At 41.3% G+C, this 21,368-nt stretch overlaps 1 protein-coding gene across 3 annotated transcripts in view; it reads right to left on the bottom strand.

Annotated features, from left to right (window-relative positions):
• The window catches only part of fbxl17 (F-box and leucine-rich repeat protein 17), a 223,210-nt gene that overhangs the window by 50,562 nt on the left and 151,280 nt on the right, over positions 1–21,368 (bottom strand). For all 3 annotated transcript variants that reach the window (XM_083979537.1, XM_083979536.1, XM_083979538.1), the window contains exon 9: positions 16,919–16,995. In XM_083979537.1, the coding sequence (XP_083835663.1) occupies positions 16,919–16,995 (77 nt within the window). The remainder of the gene's footprint in view (positions 1–16,918; positions 16,996–21,368) is intronic.

The raw sequence follows: 21,368 nt of genomic DNA, 5'->3' as shown, positions 1-21,368 counted from the left end.
TAAACAGAAAAACAGAGTTAGTATTTACCTGAGCTCCCCAGGGCATGTCTGTTGGCATGAGCCAGGATCCCTACTGCGATTTCTGTGAGCGTATAGCTGTAAAAGCCTGTCTATCAGCATGGGCGTGTGTTTATGTAAAATCTCCCATGAGGTATAATATAGACTAATAAGAAGCAATAAAGGTAATGTTGACCTTGTAATAGCTGGTTTCCTGCCAAGACGGGGGCCTGAAAGGCTGCCTTTGTGTGATACAGTGTGGTATTGAGGCAGCCCATTTAAAGGGTTAACTAAACCAAGACCAAAGAAGACCTGTTCCTATCAAAACAGTCAGTCAAACACAAAATGACACATTTGACTGACTGATTGGTAAGCAAATCTGCTGTGTAGATGGTTGGGTATAGCATTACCATTGTATATGTGAAAGTTCCCACAATTTCTCCAGACCTATGTTGTTAGACACAGCCATCACATCAACATCACTTCACATCATTTTAAATTCAAATGCCACATCTTAGGAGTGACTCTACTGAGAAGCCGCACAATCACAGACAAACAAATTACACCAAACGTGCACTTCTCTTGCATTTTGTCTCTTAAATACTTGTGTTGACAGGACTGTGTAGTGACAGATGAAGAACATCAGTGCAGCCTGGTGAATATCAATAATCCATGTGCTGGTGAACGGATGTGCTGTAACTAGCCACTTGTGGTCTCTCACTTCATCTTCTGGTGTCTCTGGATGATACATCAGATGAATTAGTATTGCATTTCTTATGTTGACATCATTAGCCAATTCATATACCGCAGTTCTGTGTTTTTCTTAATGACTGGTGCTTTGTAATTTACTGCTAACACAGTAAATTAAATGCACATGAGGGTGACATCTGGTGGGTGACCAACACCATAAGAAATCTTCTTTTTTTCTCTCTCTCTTCAGTCTTTGGAGCCGGCATCTAGCTTCTTATCTTTTAGGGTAAAATGAGCTGTAAATGTGTACAATCCGAGGGGCATCTGTTTTGATTCCCGTTTGCAGTTCCGACCGTACTCAAATACTATATTTACCCAGCAGTTGTTAAAATGGGCAGATAATGAGGCAGGCGGATAATGATCCAATGCTTACAGTAGTGGCGAGTCATGACAGCTTTGGTCTTGTGCTGCAGAGGCCTTTGAATTGACTGTATGAAGTTTAGCCACAATAAACTCTATCAAGACAAAAAGTCACAGTAATTCATGATATGTTGCATTCCATTAACAATAGACAGTAAGAGAACGGTCAGCTATAACAGGTCAACATGAAACGCTACAATATTAGCAGCATCAAAAGAAAGCTTTGCTGTTTGCACTGGAGGCTGCATAGTAACGAAACAGAAAAGCAAGGTCGAATTTCACTGTGATTTTTTTCGCTAAAGGTTACGTGCCTCTACGGGACAATACGGCAGATGAATATTCTATCTGCAGAGGTAGGTAGCCTTGAAGCAGTGAACTCCAGCAGCAGAAATGTTCAAACACAATTCACTGTTTGCTCTCCCAAGCTCACCTTTTCATGCTTCATCTGATTCTACGCCGGCGTCTCTGTGGGCCCAATGCCACAGAGCTTCACCGTAAGCTTTGAATGGCCTTGAAAGCAGAAGAGAAAAGGGTTGATCTACATACCCACAGTTATGCTCTCCATGATAAATTGTGTGGATGAATCCTTTATAAAACTCCACTTCAATGTACCTATTCTCATAATATTACACTATTGTATCGTGCTGTGTTGTCACTGTACTGCTGGACCAACTTCAAAATATTTGCAGTGTTTGTTTTATCTCACTTTTTCCACGATGCACATGAACATCCATTAGAGGATGGTCTTGGACTCACCTGTGAATATAATTGATAGTGATATAAGAATAAGTGGCACAAGAAAAAGAGTTTGATGATGGAGAATCTCCATCAAGACAACAAAACATCAAATACAGTCACAGACACACTAAGAAAGATTAGAGGCATTCACAGACTTCTCTGAAAAGGTTTTAAATTGAAAGTAGAAAATAACTCAATGGGGAAGTCTGAAAATGTTTTGTAAAATCATTGTTTCATCAAAGTTAATCACTTCTTTGGATACTGTGTGTACTAATTAACAAATACTATAATTCAAGAAAGAGTTTTGGTCATTGATTAACAATAGACCAAAATGAGTGTTTTTTCCACCCTTATTTGATCAGTGTGTGTTACTGTTGTAAGGATGAGAAAGGCCAACTACCTCTGTATCTTAGGTAAGGCATCTCCTCTCAGTTTTCTAATAATCACTGGTTCTTTACAATCCTAGAATGTCCACATCAATAGCACACAAATACAGAGCGACAAAGAGGCCGACAATGAGATGTGCTGTAAATCATCTGAAGTGGGGCCTTCAGATAAAGTAATTTTTCTGTGACTTTCTCACATCTTATTTCTAACTTCTTTCCTTTCACTCCAAACACTTTTTTTGCAGCAAACACTACGAATAAGGATATAAAACCATAAGCACACAACCAAACACACTCGGAAATGACATGCAGATAAATGAGGAAAAACACAAACAGGCCTCCCGAGTGTCTCTTTCCTCCATCTGGGTGTAAGGCATATAATTGAGGGCTTACAATGCGCTCCCATTCTGCTAAGCCTTGCTATCTATTGGGCCACACACTGCTCTCGCAAACTGCCCTCCACTGGTACACATCTGATTAGGGCTGCTCTGTAAATGAAGCTTTACAGGACAGACTGATAACAAGAAGGAGAGAGGATGGGAGAAGGGGGAGAGAGAGAAAAGGAAAGATTACAATATGTAAAGAGGTGGCGAGACGAGGTCGGACTTTGAGCACTGAAGAAGACCAAGGTGGGAGACTGAAGTGTGGGAGGAATGTGATAGTACAGTGAAGCAGAGTGGTAGACTGAGGTTGTGTCATACAGCTGTGGAAGTATCACAGGAGAAAAAGAATTTCTTCTTTCACTTGTGTTAAGTAACTAGTCCACTATGTGAAGTTTTTTGATTGGCAGGGCCGGCATAACTATCTTTGAGAATAGCTCTAAGCATTCAAAACTCAACCAGCACTGTTTGACATTAATTTTCACTTGAATGTAGAAAGGCCTTGATCAGTCACAATCTGGACAACTTGTTAATACGGATTCTTTCAAGTACAGTTGGCGTGTTGAAAGGTGACATACTCTACATCTTGAGGCAATATTTCATTCTGATAGAGTCTTTTCAAATTTCAATTAACTGTGGATGAATTCACATAGTTAATCATCTATTTTATATGACTCCCAGGAATTTAATTAATCACTTTTCACCTTTCTATATTCATTAACCTGAACTCATAAGCCAGGCCTACTCAATTGAAAGCCTCAAGTCATCTCAAAAGCCCCCTGGATTTGTTTTGAGCGATTAATTGAAAACAATATTCATTTAATCTATAAGGAATGTATGTGCCTTGAGATATTTTCCACTGAAAAAGAGTCATTCCAGCTTCAATCAAATTTCACCTTTATATTGGCCTCAAAATCTCTAGCTATAGAAAGTATAAATCCTAACCCTGGATGCTTTTTTCTTTCAAATGAATGTAAATTACAAATTTTAAATAATGAGGAAGATATGGATTCTAGGAAAGCTGTTCCATGTCCTTTACAAAGATGAATATGGCTTCAAGGTGGGGGCATCAACCTGCCAATCAAACAGTCTCACACAGATCTTACATATACAAAACAAAACACACACATGCTGGATAAAGTATGCTGTGTTGCAGTAAATCACAATTGTGCCAAGACTGCAAACTCCCTGCTGCCTTTTATGTTTAAAAAGCAACCATTAAATGTGCCTTTTATCATATAATCATGTCCATGCACACAAAAACATGCAGAGCAAGTGTAATGGCAGAGGTTTTCTTCTGCTTTATCAGAGTCTCTGATGGAATGATGAGGGGAGGATAGCCAACACCCTGTGTGTGACACTGTGGCTCGCTGCCAGAGCTGTCACAAGCTAAGCCATAGGAACACGGCCGATGCATTGTGTACTATGGCCATTCCCCATCAACTAACTCATGTACAGTACTTGTGTCAAACAAAAGCGTAACAGCGGAAATCATCTGTAAAGAGAGAGGTAAAAAGGCATGAAAATGAAGAAATCAAAGACATTGACATGATAAGCCCATGAAAAGTGAGGGTTCACAAAACAAGATGAAAGATGATATTAGGAATCCAAATGACAAGTGACCTTTAAAATAGATTTTGCATTTAGATACTCCAGTAACCTTCCTGTAAGCAGGAGGAATCCTACAGAGATAAAGATGGGGATCTTCTCTTGGACAGCGGCCACCAAGGTGGAGTGAACCATGGCAACAGTGGGGGGTAAATGACAGGTCAAAGGTCGGAGTCAGTAGGAGGAAATGACATCAGCAGGAAGTATGAATAAACAGTGGGGGATAATCATCCAATACAAGGACTGACCTTGCCGGGGATTAGCGGTGGTATTATCTCTCAAAATACATATGTAGAAAAATGAGACAGACAGTGACCTTCCAAAAAAGAAAGTTTGTAATTTCAAGTTTTATTTTTGACAGCAAAGTGGACTATTTCACTACTAAATTAAGTTAACTAATTGTTTAACTAAACAAGTAGTTAACCAAGATTTAAAAAAAGCTAGTTTCATGAATCTCTCTTTCATTCCCATGTTTTACTGTTTGCCTGATTAATATTAGCTCAGTGATCATTAGCTCGTATACTTGCAACCTTGGTATAAAGATAAATATACAGCACAAAAAACTGGTAAAGAAGCAGTTATTTTAAGTTCAAATACCTACATGTACATTTCTTCAAGAGATCACAAGAAAAAGGGAACTGCCAGCAAAGCTTAAAAAAATAAAGCAGTCTTGAAGCCTCATCAGTGAAGGAGAAATCTCAAATGAAGATCATGCCCTACAGCAAAAAGAGCCCCTGGCATTCTAGTACTATTACATGCTGCTTTTTCTTTCTGCCTTTTCTATAGAAAAAAAAAGAAAAAGAAAACTGAAACTACAGTATCTTTCTAAACAGCTACTCTGAATATTTAGTTACATGGTGGGCTTTGACTGATTACACTATTGGGTTTTTGTGCCTTTCATAATATGAACCAAGTCAATTACGTGTAGGCTACAATGTTGGAAAAGAAAAAGCATACCAGAGGGCTTTTGTGATTACCAGCTGGATATCGACTTGAGAAGTATTTGCAAATCAAAAGAGTGAAATTATGTGCAACTTTCATACAGTTTAATACAGTAGCTTTCAGAATGGGGAGGTGGTCTCCGAGTTTTGAACCCCACTGAATGTCGCCAACATGGCATTAGTCACACATGCTGTTGACATTTCTAGCGGTGAATGATCTTGGCTCACTCATTTGCACCGCAGAACCATTTCTGTGGGCTTTCCAACTTCACTGTGGAAGGACGCTGCCTCTTGGATGCTCGCAGTAGGCCATTATCAGCTGCTGGCATTTAAAATGTGTTCATTATTTTTTGTGTCTTCATCTGTATTCTAGCAAAGATCTGTAGTAGCAGTATATTGTACTGAGTTGTCCTTCTGTTGTTCGGTTTGAAGTAAACAATTTTGTCAAAATCGGGGAGAAAAGATCTGAAACGGTTAGAAGACAGCCCCTGTGTTTGTGCACTCAGCTGAGGATGATGCATTCAAGGTAAGAAAGTCTACTATTTGTCAGCTTTTTTGATTCCAGTTAGAACTCTGATCTCCTTTGAAAGATGACTATTTAATTTGTAAAACTAATGTGTCAACAGCTGCTGCAGGGATATGCACAGACAATCAGGGGACGTAGCACTTCAAAACCATATATAATTTCTCAAGGCTGTGTGAGGAAACACACCTAAAGCTGCACTAACAAGGCCAAGATGTCCCATAAGTGGGGCAATGTTGTCTAAAAGAAACAATTATTGTTATCATCATGTTTTATATTGTAAGGATAAATTAGTGTCTTTCAGCTCAGCAGCTGTAAATTATAGGAATAGTTTGTGGCACCCAGGTAATATGATGCCTGAATGTCATGAAAATATAAAATCAATACAAAAAAATGAAGGAGAATGGAAGTACTGTAGAGCAGCAGCAATGGTGGCATAAGAATAAAAAGGACGAGAAATAAAGATTTCCTAGGCAGTAAGTAAGTAAGCATCTTCCTCAGCTCAGTATTATCAGAGGGAGCCTGAGCTAACTATAGAAGCCACAGCAGGGTGCTTTAACTATTAAACACTCCCAAATCTGGTCCCCAACACACATCAACACCCACATAACCTACAGGACAGCTCCATTCACACCTGAGAGAGAGGAGGAAGATGAGGGAAGAATGACACGGCGAGACAGTGAAGTGTGCAATGCACAAGAAAATAATATGCGATAACAGAGAAAGAGAGAGAGACAGGGAGACAGAAGCCTCTGAGTCATTACAACAATGCTGAGCATTTTACACCTGTCCACGGGCTGTATTGGTGCTACTACGAGGCAAAGGCACAGTGGATGTGATGCTGCCTCTGGAGAAACACTTGTCATATCATCACAAACACACACACACACACACTGGAACTAATAAGAAAAATAAGAAAATGCAATGTCTCACTTCTATAAACAAAAACCTTACAGCCAACAATAACAGGGGCATCTCCTACACGCTTACATAGCTTGGTGTTATTGAGTCCCACGGGCACACTTACAGCACGCTGTTATTAGGAACTACAGGGCCGAGATGATGGTGGACGAGAGAGGAAAAGAGGAACAGACGAGGGTGAGAGAGGGAAGAGAGATAGAACAAATGGACCATTTATATCACAGCTTCATAAACACACCTGGGGCCTATTGTTACCAAAGCTACCTCGATCTGGAACAGAAACATATTGTCATCCAGCGGCTCATAGATACATGATTACATGCTTTGGCACCATGTACACACACACATTTTCATACACAGTGGCACATACATCTGTGTACATGGAGACTACCACACATTACCATATAAATCCATACATACACACATAAACCCAAGTCAGTGCAATCCATCTCCTTCGTACACTTAAGTATAAAATAGCGGGGGCTTAAACATTTCTTTCCTTAAGTTACAGCAAAGTGTGTGTGTGTTGAAATTCGATAGTGTGAGTGAAGGAAGATATTAGCATGAGCTCAAAAGTGCATCTATAATACGTGTGTACTCCCTGTGTGATTGTGTTTGCGTCTGAGTGTGTAAATGCAAACGGGGCTGTAATCCCCGAGGCAAGGGTGTGTGTGTGTGTTTTAGTGGGTGAGAGAGAGAGAGTGCAAGTCAGTTACTATGTGAGTGTGTTTGTGTGTGACCAGTAAGATGGTAGACAGCATAAGCCCCAGCCTTCACAGCTTAAGCCCCCCTCACTTTTCTCCCCCATAAGGCAAACAGTGGATAGACCACAGGGCTTAGCTGGAGAAAGAGGAGGAGAGGACAATATATGGAAACTAATTCAATTTCAGCCTCTTTGCGCTAGTCCCCAGTCTGCAAATACCAGCAAAGGCTGATGTAAGGAAATGGAAATCTCAACTTATATACTGTACGCTGTGAAGAATCGGTAGATTGGAACCCTATGGAAGTGTACTTATGCACTTGAGCGGTGGTCTTCCAGTTAAACACCTTCCCTGTGGAGGTTCAAGTCCGGCCTCCCGAGCTGTGTCAGCTCCCTCCTTACCCGCCACCCTCTCAGCTTTCCTGTCTATTATTTAATGAAGTTTCCAAACTTGTAAATGGTGGGAAAATGGTCATCCTTCTTGTTCTCCACAGAAAGGCTATTCTGCAGTTTCCATGGCTGAAGCCAATTCTTTGCTCTTTTTTTTAAGGGTTTTCCTTACTTACATTGTTAGACGATGCAGTCTGAACAGATAAATGAAGACTAAATGCTTGTCTCTGCTTTTCCTGCATGTGTAAAATAAAATTACGTTTTTTTTTTTCATTTTCATGTCACTTAAAGCAGATATCAGCTTCACGGCCGTTTCGGCTAATGCTGCGTTCAAGGCAGGCTTTTGAAACCGTAAGTTACAGCTTCAAGTCACAACTACGACTTGGTAGCGTTCCAGGTAACCCGTAGCTCGTGTTTTTACCATCCTGTTGTCTGTGAAAGTTCCCTATAACGGCCACTCGTAACTTCCGACCCGTGAACTCGTACCAGATCGAACTGGTATGACTTCACAGGAAGGAAAAACACAAAGTACGAGTTTCTTTGAACGCACCATGAGTTAGCAGCCCCCGCCCTTGTCAGGCATCAATTGGTCCTCGTGCTACGTCACCACATTCACGCGCATCCCTTGGCTGCACACACAGCCCTTCATGCCGTTCTCTCTCCTCATTGGATAACACTTGTATCCCACAAGGAAAATTTTCTCCTCGGGTTACAGCAGAGCAGAGTGACGGAGAGACTCGTGTTTAGGCTGAAATACTTCATGTAAGTGATTGCTGACGGAAAATAGGACTATTTAGGACTTATATTAACAAAAACATTCCACTGATATCTGCTTTAATGATCGTTTACTTGGTTAGAATCATCCGTAATATTTGCAGCCCTTGATAACACAGAACAAATAGCATCACCTTATACTGCAGTAACCAGGTGGTCTACCAGTAGTACTGGAGTCCACCTCTGAGCCTGGTGAATTGCTGGTTGTTTCCCCCGCGGCTCAGGAAGTCTCATTGATTTGCAGAGATAATAACCCACTTTATGAGTCTTTGCCCTCACTGTGTGCAGCAACATATGTTATTCTCTCCCTCTGCCTGTTCTACCATCTCTCCCACCCCCCTCAAAGGAGAAAACACCACCACTTGTGAATTTTCCTCGTATATGTGCTATTTCTGTGTACTCCTGCTCCATTGGTTTTTAGGGTCACAGCGTGATACAGTAAAGGGTCATGGGAGTTGGCCTACGGGCTTGGCTACCTCCAGTTCCATTGTTTTAAGCTTAATGGAACTGATGTCAGAGGGATCACGCCTGGGCAGTTTCTCCTGTCAAGCTCTGTTGTGATGACTACACCTCCTTGCTACATTTAAGTTTCCAGGTGAGTAAAACAAATTATTTGACTTTCCAAGACCGCAAAACCAAAAAAAAAACCCCAGCGATATGCTGATATTCACTTAGCAACAGTATAGATTTCTTCCTCTCAAGAAACATAAAATAACTGTTTGTTCATATAATGTGATCAGAATTCTTCAGTGCATTTATAAATGATTTCAAATGGCTGCACTGTTGTAGGAATTGCTTTCTTTCTTCTGTCACAAAACCAAGATATAAGAAGAAAATAACCCTCAGGATTGAAAACGGTTTTGTACACGAGTGGCCATGAAGATACACAGACCCACTCTTACTAAACAGCAAAACATCCAGCAGACAACCCTTTTCCCTCTAAACACACAGCCACAGTCACAGTGGAGATACAGACGGACGAAGACGGTCTATTAACTTGCTCCCTTTAGCAGCCCACATAAATCTGCTGTACAGCTCTGCGCATTGTAATCGACTGCTTGTGGAGTTACTTTATTTACCTACTGAATGCCAGGCAGAGAGGAGCAAACAAGCTATTACACTATCTAAGTTTACATCACATTATGTTTCACAGCATTTAGGCTGTATGGCGGAGAATAACTGCTTAGCAAACAAACAAGATGGAGGGAGAGCACACAAATGCTTTCGAGACAGGCAGAGATGTGAAAAAGGAAGAAGGCAGAAAGAGACACAGAGAGAGAGAGAGAGAGAGAGGGGGGGGGGGAGCTATAGCCTTTTACATTGTGACCACATAATCATGAAGTTTGATCATGTTGCATGTACTGTAGATTCAATAACTGTCGGTTTGTTTCAGTCTTCTTTACTGTAATTTGTTGCAGACACTCCAGTCTAGTGTATGGTACAACACAACCATGGCCCTCAAGACAGGGATATCACACTGCAGGGGTTTTACATGCACAAATAGTGCAAGATAATATAAAAGTGAATTCATGTTTTAGGTTAAAAGCTGGCACAGTAACTCTCTGTGTATAGCCTAATGGTTTCATTATATTCTATGGGAGCGTAACAGTCACATGTCATTTTCATTGTCAGTCAGGTAGTTACCATGCTGTTTCAGCTGCTTTTATGCTAAGTAACCTCACCTTGTAAAAAGCTCCATGATACTCTGGGGAGTAAGAGTGTGTCAAAATTTCCCCAGCAGCAAGTGAAACCTGTTAAAGTACACACAGGCTCGCACAAAGGCAATGTAAACAAGCACAGAGTTACACAAACACACACAGGAAAACACACTGACACACACACACACACACACACACACACACACACACACACACACACACACACACACACACACACACACAGGAAAACACACACACACAGCGGTTCTTGAGGTTCTGCTTAAGGGGAGGGGCAGGGAAGCCCCATCTATCAACGTTCACTGCATTTAGAGTAAAGCACCTCAGATGAAAGCAAGAGCTGAAAGATGAATGGAAAGAGGGACGAGAGGGGAAAAGAGAGGAGGAAGGGGGTTTGGTCTTGGAATCGGGTTCAGAGCTGGGGAAAAAAAAGAAAAGAAAAAAAAGGGAGGAAAATGTAGATGCATGTTAACTATGTGGGAGCTGTGAAGGGGGTGAACAAATAAGAGAATAAGACAAATGAAAATTGAATGACAAGAATAATCTCACAAGCTGACAGATGGGTAAATACAGATGGACATAATGAAATTCACAATCTGAGTAGCTCAGTCCCTCTTATACAACAACACAACACAATCACAGCAGTCTGGAAGATGGGCTGTCATCGTCAAGATTTCCGATTAGGAGCAATGGACTCGCAAAGTAGAAGGAGACACTTGTTCAGGAAGTAGTTTACCCCACTTTTAATTCCCCTTTCAAAGTTTTTAAAATGTTCCACAACACTGAATCACAGGAATCACCAGAGGTTTCAACGATTCTCTTGGATTATGTTGTGTTATTTACACTTAATTTCTATTTTTAAGGTAAAAATGTTGAAACCCATAATTGTCCACAGTGTAAAAGTGCTCATATTCTGTAGCAATGATTCAACCACAAGAATTCCGTGACCATCTGAGACTTGGAAGTGCTCAAAAAACGCCAGCCACCTCACATCGACTCGATGCAAAAAAAATAAATGAGACTTTGACTTGCATCACTCCAGAAGCCTGAAATAATTCCTCCCACCTCGCAAAGCTGCTCCTTTTCTTCCCTCTCGCTCATCTCCCACAGGTGTCTCACTCCATCCTGCATTCGCACAGATGTACACAGGAGGCCGTGACTGACAAGGTAAGAGATCGTGGGGAGGCGTGTGGGTGAAAGAGAATTACCATATGTAAAGAAACGGAGGTGCCAAGGTCTCTCTTTTTGTCTCCAGATAAAGCGGGTGGTGCTACAAGGGACAAGATAATCGCAGGTAGATATACACAGACAGCGCAGACCCGCAAATGGACGCATGTGAATGCAAGGCACACACAAGGACAAAAGACACACACACAGAGAAAGGAGTGTGAGAGTGAGAGAAGACAAGAAAGCATCCCTGTCTATCCAGGTGTGTTGAAGATACAGTTTGGGCCACTACCTGTGTGCGGGTCGCTCAGTGAGAAGGACAGTGGTGGTGCAGGGATCTGATTAGCACTGAGAGAGAGGCAGAGAAGGTTTTCCCATCAGGATCAGGTATCAAGCCCTTATCTTATACTGGTACTTTTATTTCTGCAAGGCGTAATGGAAAGACTGAATCTGACATCTGTATGCCTTTGTAAATTAGGAATTCAAGTGGTCCGTTTTTTCTTTGATTTACAGCTACACACGTGAATGATTCAGAAAGAAAGAAACAGGTGGGGTGGCAAGTGTTGTCTCTCATGATTTGCAAGTAACTGCATCAATGTAAGTTACCAGGTGGTAGCACTTCACTGGAAAAGAAGGGAAGTATATACTGTTTTTTGTTAGGTCAATACGTCATTAACATAATCTCAAACCACTCTAATTAACTGTTACGACTCGGCTCAAACGGCCACAGCAAAAGATGGGAGACACGGGTATAGGCTGGACAAAAGAATACATTTATTGGCCAACTGAGATGAATCAAACCCAAAACGCCACACCAGCAGCACCCACGACTCAGGTGGAGAGAGAGGGAACCGGAGGGAGAAAGCAGGGCTTTTGTAGCCGAAGAGACAACGGGCCCGGGTGCCTCGTTAAACATAAACGCTGCATACTACCACAGCCAGCTGGAAGATAAGGACAGAGAAACACCACATATGCAGGTCAGCGGGATGCTATTAGGCACCCCAAGGGCCGCCACATTAACCTCTCCATCTCATGGGCTTAGGAGAGGCCAGTTTTTCAGTACTTTGATATTCTGAAGAGATGAGCAGTGACATGCTTTCTTTCTTTTCTTTTACCCAAAATCTGAAGCACAGGTAATCTGTTTCTAGACCCCACCATCTTGACTAAAGCCATATTTAAATATGAAATTAGTGAATGTGGCGGAAAGTCTCTGCAGCCCTCAAAACCTGCAAGTGGCAGTGATAAGTGGGCACTCTGTAGATTAGGGGTTGTTAAACAAAGGGTCAGGTCCTAAAATTGCTCAAAAATCCGCAGCTGGAGGGTTCCCTTATGAAAAGTAACTTACATTATCTAAATAAGCTTGGGACCCAGGGTATTACTTAATGTATTCCATATGTATTTCCCTGTTTCTTGAGTCAAAGGGTTACAGGGAACTTGTGGTGTCTAAATAGATTTGTACAGTCTCTAGACACACATGACCACATTTCTGTAGCCACGAGTTATAAAAATATCAATAACTGAGACATAAAATGCCAAATTAATTATTTCTTTTAATTAGCCCTGCTTTGCTGTTGCACTAAAGAGGAAAATATCATCATCTCCACTAAGAATAGTCCAAATATTGGAAAAAAAACCTCAGAGTGCAGTTATCTTTTTGATGAGAAAGTAACTATTGAATATCATGTTACTAAAGTGCTGTGCATAAGGGGAAAAAGACTGTTTTCTTCTACAGGATTTAAACCTCTGTGTTTTAGAGAAATGCTTAATGAGGCAACTTCCTTATCAGTCTTGGATTACGGTGACATTTTACACATGCATGCTTCAGCTGCGACTCTGAAGCCCTTGGACGTTGTTTATCACTCTGCACTAAGATTTATTACCGGTGATAATTATAATACTCATCATTGTGAGCTGTATGCTAAGGTTGGGTGGCTCTCTCTTTCTGTGAGGCATGACAGATACTGGATTTCATTTATTTATAAGAAACTTTTTTTCCTATACCCTCTTACATGCTTTATGTTTAATGAGATCTCTACTTCAACGTCTTCCTGATTGTGTAAGTGAATGAATAAAACGGCTAATGCCTGAAGACAAACTGATGCCATTGTTTAAGGTATTTTGTTGAACCTTAAAGGTGTTTAAGGTTCAACTTTACAACTAATTTATATTTTCTTATTTCTAATTTTACTGTCTCCTGCACCATCTTCATGTCCAGCTATGTGGAATTATGGATGTGTGTGTGTGTGGCACTAGTTGATAGATTTTAAAAATGTCAGTGAGACAAAGACAGTGTCTGCAAAGTTCGAAAACACAATATGTACAAAAATATTACGGAGCACAAAGAAAATGAGTGTGGGATGAACGTCAGAGGAAATGTGCTTCTCAAATTTAACAAAGTCTTCAGTAGCATGATCATAATTCATCATCAGTCCTAAATTACAGGTGTGAAAAACAACCAGCTACTGAAATGCATAAATATGTGAATCAAAGGAACCAGGTGTTTAACACGTCTCTACCAACACTGATGACAACCAAAATGTTATAAAGCTAATTAGATTTTGTGTTATTTGATGAATGAGAGAAAAAGTCTAAGAAGTTGTTGTTTTTTTCTCTCCACAGCACTAATAGGGCTTTCAGTAAGATCATTACGCCAAAAAAGCTCCATCCTTGCTTTTTTTCCATTTGTTTCCTTTGCCTCACAAAATAATCCCCAAAACCATCTGCACTGGGAGTAAAATTACATGTTGCCTCGCTCTCGCTTTCTGTCATCTAAACCTGTCTTTATGTCTCTCTCTGTCCGTCCTCAAAGCTTCTATGAAATCACACAGGAAGCAAAAGCTCGGGGGGAAAAAAACAGAACACTCAAATGTAAGAGGCTTGTGGACATCTCAAATGCACTCAGTAAGGCCATTAATAAAAATAATTAGCACAGGAGATGGGAGGGGGGAAAAAAAGAAAAACGGAGGCCCAGCTTGGCAGATGTAAAATCTCATTTCTGTTATTTAATTTATCAGGGACTGAAGCAGGAAATACACCAATCATTTTGTTAGAGCACAGAGCTCCTACAACAGGCATCTTTATCCTGGAAGGACACACACGTATGCACAAACATAAACACACACACAGGCCCCATCATCAGCCAACGAGGGCCAGAGGGGTCATTAGTGAAGGAAGAAGATCAGATATCACCAATTCATCTTGGTCAAAATGATTAGAGAGACGCACAGAAAGAGAGGCATATATAAGGGGATGTTTGTGTGTGCATTCCGGGTTTAATGTACTGTTGTGATCTTGGAGTCATTAATCAAACACCAGTAGATGCACAAGCCGACGTAATGTTTCACGCACACCCACGCACGCACACACAGTTAGGGTTCAAGTTCAGAGAGGTCAAGGTGATTATTGTCACTGTAACTCACAGGCATTGGCAGAAAACTGCAGCTCATGTTGGAGAATAACCATTCGACTCTGCAGCAACGCACATGACATAATCACAACACCATTGCAGAAACCTTGGGAAATGAATGCATAGCATCAAACCTTATTTTTCCCCATATCTGCTGTCACTGCTACAGAATAGGCAAAATACCGGTGGTTTACTGATTGCAAAAAAAGATGAAGAGCAGTCCACAGTCTGTCAAGGTTTATGGCTGACAGCTACGTCAGAAAAGTAGCCAACAACTGGAGCTGTAAATTGCTGACTGCGGTGCCATTAAACTGCTGGAGACTACCATCCAATTCAGACAGATATAATGATGTGGCTTGCAATGGATCTGAATGGGTCAGCATCGTGGATCTATGCAAGAAAAAAAAAAGGATGTCTAACTTATGTTGTCCTATTCAAGAAAGTTACTCACTGGGCACACAGGGTTTCTATAGGCTTTACAACATGCACACTAGAGTCCTTCTCCAGCTGAGCCAGCACCTTAAGAACATCCTCTGGCCAGGCCATCTGACATCCACACACACACAAACAGCATAAAACAACATGTTTAATCTTTGTGAGGTCTTTTTTTTTTGGCCAGGCAGTCACCACCCAATAAATCACTCCACCGCTCATGCAAAGACTTGGTTCCTGAGGGTTTTCTCTCCTCCTAAACTGAAATTAAATATGTGTAATACACTACCACTACAGTGTCGATTCACAGTTTGTATTGCATAAATGATTCATTTAACGTTTCTAACCACAACACAACAATTCCCAAGCACAGCAAAAATAAAAATAAAAACTGCACTGCACAATCAACAGGTAGAATAACAGCAGAAAGTTTCCATTAATGTGAAAGACCATGTGCTCAAGCAGAGTGTGGGTTTTCAAGTTTATATGTGCATCCAAATATCATACAATGCCACAAGGAGCTTTACAAGCCCAAAACAACAACAGTTCCCGACCCGGCCTAAGCCCATGGGACTAACAAGCAGAAGGCCTTGTTTCTTATCTTAGTCATCTCTTTGTGCAACAGTCTAATCATTCAGACAATGGAAAAAGTAAAAAAAAAAAAAAAAAAAAAAAAAAAAACAAGCAACTGAAATAAGATGTAAGTGAAGAAAACTCTGAAATAAACAAGCAAAAGACCTGTTTAGTCCCTTTGTGCACTTTTGAAAAAGGTAATTTATTCAAACAATGATGAGTTTAAGTAATATAGAAGCAAGACAAAACCACTACAAACCATCTCTATTGAAAGCACATGGAACTTAATTAAACAAAAGTTAAATTAAACTTAGTCTGACAGTCAAACTAAAGCGATTATATATTCATCCAAGTTAGGGCTTTGTTTTGAACGCAATGGGGATTGTTGGTATTTCTGATTTGAAAAGATGATAGGACCAAAGATAATGTGACAAGAAGAAAAAAAAAACAATAACAACTTCAGAATGTGTCATATCAAGTACCACTTGAAAAAGGTAGGCACCCAAAAACAGTTTTTGGCTACACAGCTGGTACCTCTCATTTGTGGAACTCCCTGGGGACAAAAATTCACAAACAAACAAACAAACACACACACACACACACAAAAGCATTGCAAATACTAAACAGACGAACCCACTGCCACACAGGGAATCAAATAATTCATACAAGCAGTGTTTGTTAGCGTTGCACTCCTGATGCTTCGGTACTGAAGTGCTCCGATTGTTTATTGTACTGCAGGTGATAAAAGACTCAAATATTCTGCGAAGCATATGGCAGAAATGAAGCAGGGGAAGGGAGGTAGTGTTAAGGTGGTGTAAACAAAAATAAAAAGAAGAGATGATGCTAGAGGGATAGAGAGGCTGCTTGTCTCTGCACTGGGAAGGGAAACGTCATCCTGTCAGCCGACAACATTAGTCCACCTCCACCAACACGAGCAAACATATAGAGATCCTACAGTAGAGTACAAGTTCTGTGTAAATGTCTGTGAACTTGCACTTGAGATCCACCGAACATTACTTAATTAATTTGGTTTGAAACTTTTCAATAATATTTTTACTGTTTGCAAAGTCTCATAAGGGGCGAGTCGTAAAATCAAATGAGTCCTGAATCATGGTAGTGACGGTGGGTAATAATGGTTATGATAATAACGTTGGAGGCTGACGGCAACAAGAGGACAGTGATTGAAAGTATCCTACCGTGGTCTGTGATTTTACAAGACACGAGGTAGAGCTCCTTCAGACTTCTCCCCTCCTTGGCGATGATTTCCACGCACCTACACACACACAAACAGAGAGAGAAAGAGAGAGCAAATGTTTAAAGTGTCACCTGAGGCGTCTGTGTCCCGAATATTGTCTTTCACTTTTGCTCGAAGGTAAACTCAACAATGAATGCACATACAGCATCCCACTTTCTCGTTACATCTCCCTTACACACACACACACACACACACACACATGGAGAATCGCTCTACAGTAAAGGTTAAACCGTGGCGCTGCAGGGTCACAACTGTTCGCATACTCTGCCTCTGCTTCTTGTAACACACACATTAATAATTAAACACCTGATCTGATTAAAGAAGCATGCGCTAACACAGCAAGCGGGGTATGTGTGTGTTTGCGTGTGCGAGCGCGTGCACAGGCGCACACATTTATATTATGCTTGCTCACTTCAAAGAAAGATATCTGCATTCAGCCCAGTGCCTGAGCCCACAGGACCTACAGAGTGTGCGTGAGTGTGTGTGCGCATTTGTGTGTGTGGGAGCGTGTGTGGAGAGGGAAAGAGAGAGAGTATACACTGGGGAAGGCCAAGGGGAAGATCAGAGTATCTGTATCAAATGATTCTCTTTAAATGCCTCTAATGAGAGGAGTGTGTGCAACAACTAGATTTTGATCAACGCATTTGACCTATTAACCTTCAGGAGAAAACGTTTTGATCTTTATGCTGGTGTTCTATCATGAATATTTATGACACAAAAAAAGACTCATAGCGTACACACACACACACACACACACACACACTGTACGGCTCTCACTTTAAAAGTGGTGTTGAGTTGTCGGCTGTCATTGAGCTTCATGTCAAAGTGAAACCAGGAACAATATTGAGGTATTTGTGCGCTGCGCTCACACACTTTGACGCAACATGACAGACACCCGAGGTTATTCTGAAATGCATTGCTCATATTCGTTCACTATCTGCCGGCTTATCTCACCACAGACCATGCGTGAGGACTTGTGCTGAGAATTTTGAGTTTCTTTCATGTTTTTTGATGCCACATCCTCACTGTCTAGCAAACAGCCAGTGGAAATAAGATGCAGATCAACAGGGAATTCGGTGCAGAGAATTTTTTTAGCCTCTCGATCACAGCGCGATTTGTCAGCCGGTGTTTTTTTTTTTTTTTTGCTTCAGGTTTCATTTAAGGTGACACTGTTCATGGATGTCACATTGCACTGTAGGATCAGGGAGGATAGAAGAGTTAAAATGTGTGTCATATTTCTAAAATCCTTATTTCAGAGTGGAGCCAAAGCTGTTAAAATGGCTTATCTGTTTTAGTTCACTGGGCCGCATCTTAATATTTCACCTTTTCTATTACATTTCGGTTACTGTGGTCCTGAGAGCCTCCCAGCGTTATCACGTTGTCTTTTTTCCAACTTTCTCATTCTCACTTCCCTCCTCTACTTGTTTATTTTTTCTCTCTTTCCCCCTGAATCTTACTGTAGTCCACTCTGTCAACCACTCCCCCTCTCTGTGGTCCACTCTATGAAAAACACCTCACTTAAAAATAGAAAAAGACCTGTTGCAGTTGGTCATTCCTGACCCAATGTTGTGCTGTGGTCAGCCTTTGATTAGATCCAGTTAGGCCAGCGGGATCACAACACCACGCTGTGCATCTTTGGGCTACTGCATTAGTGTTGCTAATGAATGAATGCACTGGGAAGAGTCGGCGAGGAAACAGATAAGAAGAAAGTAGCGATTCAGGGATGCAGTGATGAAGGCGGAGGCAGAGTGTATCCACTGGGAGCTTGTTACACTGTGCCCGGGTCCCCAGGGTCAGAGCAAAAGCAATTAGATTAGACATCAATGAATGAGGGAGGGAGTGAGGAGAGATGGAAAGCGACTACAGCGGGAAACAGAGTGAGTGGAAATCTCTATACGGCGGATAGTGGCTGTACGGAGACAGAGGAGCTGCATCATGGGAGATTGACAGAACTTAGGAAAAGAAGGGAAAAGGGAGAGAAAGAAGAAAAGATAAGAAGGCTTTAATATGGCCGGGGTGAGGTGATATGAAAAGATGTGGAAAGGAGACAGCGGAGGAGACGAGGGAGGACAGAGCAGAGGTGTGAGATGTGATGGCTAAGACATGGTTCGAGCCACATGAAAGGCCTTCAAGGAGCAACAAACTCCCACCCACCTCCACGCAAACCCCACAAGACTCAGCTGACATGAATTAGTGATCTGCTCGCTTTCAATAATGTACAGAGCCTGTGACAAAAGCCCCCAGTCCGACACAGTGTGCATACTAAACATTTAGATAGAGGCAATGCTACAGGAGATAACGTGGAGAGAAGCACATTAGGATGCAGAGTAAGAGAGCGAGTCAACAGGGTGGCAAGGTGCTTGAGCTCACGAGGCTGCTGCCGGTGATTTAAAAAGGGAGGGAAATGCCAGTAAAAAGGTAGGATGAAGAGGAAAAATGAGTTTTTAGAGACTTTGTTGAGGAAAAACACATTTAAGGAGAGTGGTGGAGAAGATAAGGAGAGCAGAAAATGGATGGAGGAGGATAAGGATAGGATGATGGAGCTGATGGAGGTATGTGGGATGGAGGATTAGGGAAAGAGGTGGGATAGGAGAAGCAGCTGATGAGGTGACAAAGAGAAAATGTGTAGGATCATCATGATGAGGATTCAGTGTGAGATTCAGGAATAGAAATAAGCTGAAGGAAGAAAAAAAAAAACAAGCAGGAAAAATAGTGAGAATGAGCGATGATGGAAATGTGTGAGAAAATAGAACAGAGAATCAGAAAGATATAAAAGGTTGCATGGAATCAGTGACGAAAGGATGAGTGGAGGAGAGGAAGCAGACAGTGCAAGATGACAAAAGTGAAGGGTAAGTTGAGGGGGACGCTAATGAGGATGATTTTGAATAACAGAAAAATGAGCAAGACGGAGGAGTGCAAGAAGATGAGGAGTAAATGATGATGACAAGTGAATAAGGCAAGAAAGTCAAGCGAGTTGTCTCTGCTACCACGGGGAGAGGCAAACGCTCTTAAGAATATTATACTAGTGTAGACGTATCAAAAGAGCAAGAGAAAGCGTTTTGTTATAGTTGTGTAGCTAGCTAATATACGGCTCAAGGCCACCGTTTCCAATACAATGACAATAAAACAGTTTCCATGACAACTAAGGGACTGTATGTGTAAGCAATTAGTGTGACCGGCAGGCACAAGGGAGGGAGGGGAAGAGAGAGGACCGAAGGGAGCGAGCGTCATCAGGGGTCAGCGTGTGTTTGGCTCACTGTCATCGCGCTGTCGGCGTAAACAGCTCGAGGTAAACAATGAACCTGTCACTCCTCCCTCTATCTCACTCCTACAGTGGCACACAAACAAAATCAAACTTCTGTGTGCTTTCCTGGCGGGTCCGGGATTTCGGGGTGGGGGGGGATTCTCATCCTTAAGCACAAAGTCACGCACACAGTTCCTATCTAAATTGAATTACTGCACCCACACAACTGGACCTCGAGGACTTTGCTTAACCCTGAAACATCTTTTATATTAATTTCTATTTTCTTGCCAGCCAACTATTGCTGGCTGCCAAAGAGTTTAGCCTTTGTTCAACTCCACACTGAAGGATGGGAGGCTGAACTGAACGGTAGTATTAAAAAAAAAAGGAATAGATGTAACACATAACACAGCCAAAAGCTCTGTTCATATTCATAACAGTGAGTAAGAATATATTAATCTACCCAAAACTGCTTAAAGAGCCAAATACAACTATATTTTCTTCACATTACGCGGGGAACACAACATGCAGTGATTTGTGTGGCTGATACTTAATTGCTCTTCCCTTGGAGTTTGTAAGAAGAAAACTCAATTTTGCAACACTGAAACCATGGTAACTACATCCTTGCTCATTTGTCATGTGATTAACAAAAGCATTTTCTTGGGTCTTTACTGTATATGTAAATGAGGCACAAAGGTATGATGAGCTAAAGCTGTGTAGACTGCAAGGGAAATGTCAGAGACTGGGAAGTGTTTTTCCCCAAACCTCCATTTCTATTTTACTGGAATGAAATTAGCACTTACACCATATTTGCCCAACTTCTGTTCGGAGATTTTGCAAGGTAACATCTAGTATATTAGCTCATAGAAATTTATTTTAGGTTTTAGGAACTACATTGGTCTCATTAGAACTTATTTCTAAAAAGCTGCAAATAAAATGAACATAACCCGTCTTATTAGAATCTTATTAAAATGTTATTTATATGCACCAACGGTATTGTTGTAAGGTATTGCTTTTTTATTCTTGCTCTTGAGAAGCCCTTGAATTATAAAAGAGCAGACCAGTGGGATAAAATCATATCTGCATTCTGCTGAAGGTTAGGAAAATGGACTTTCAAGTCAAGGCTACAACATTTATACAAGGTTTGTCT

The sequence above is a fragment of the Trachurus trachurus genome (genome assembly GCF_905171665.1).
Source record: "Trachurus trachurus genome assembly, chromosome: 9".
NCBI classification, from domain to species: domain Eukaryota; kingdom Metazoa; phylum Chordata; class Actinopteri; order Carangiformes; family Carangidae; genus Trachurus; species Trachurus trachurus.
Note: the sequence above shows the minus strand (reverse complement) of the source record. Positions and strands in the feature narration are given on the sequence as shown.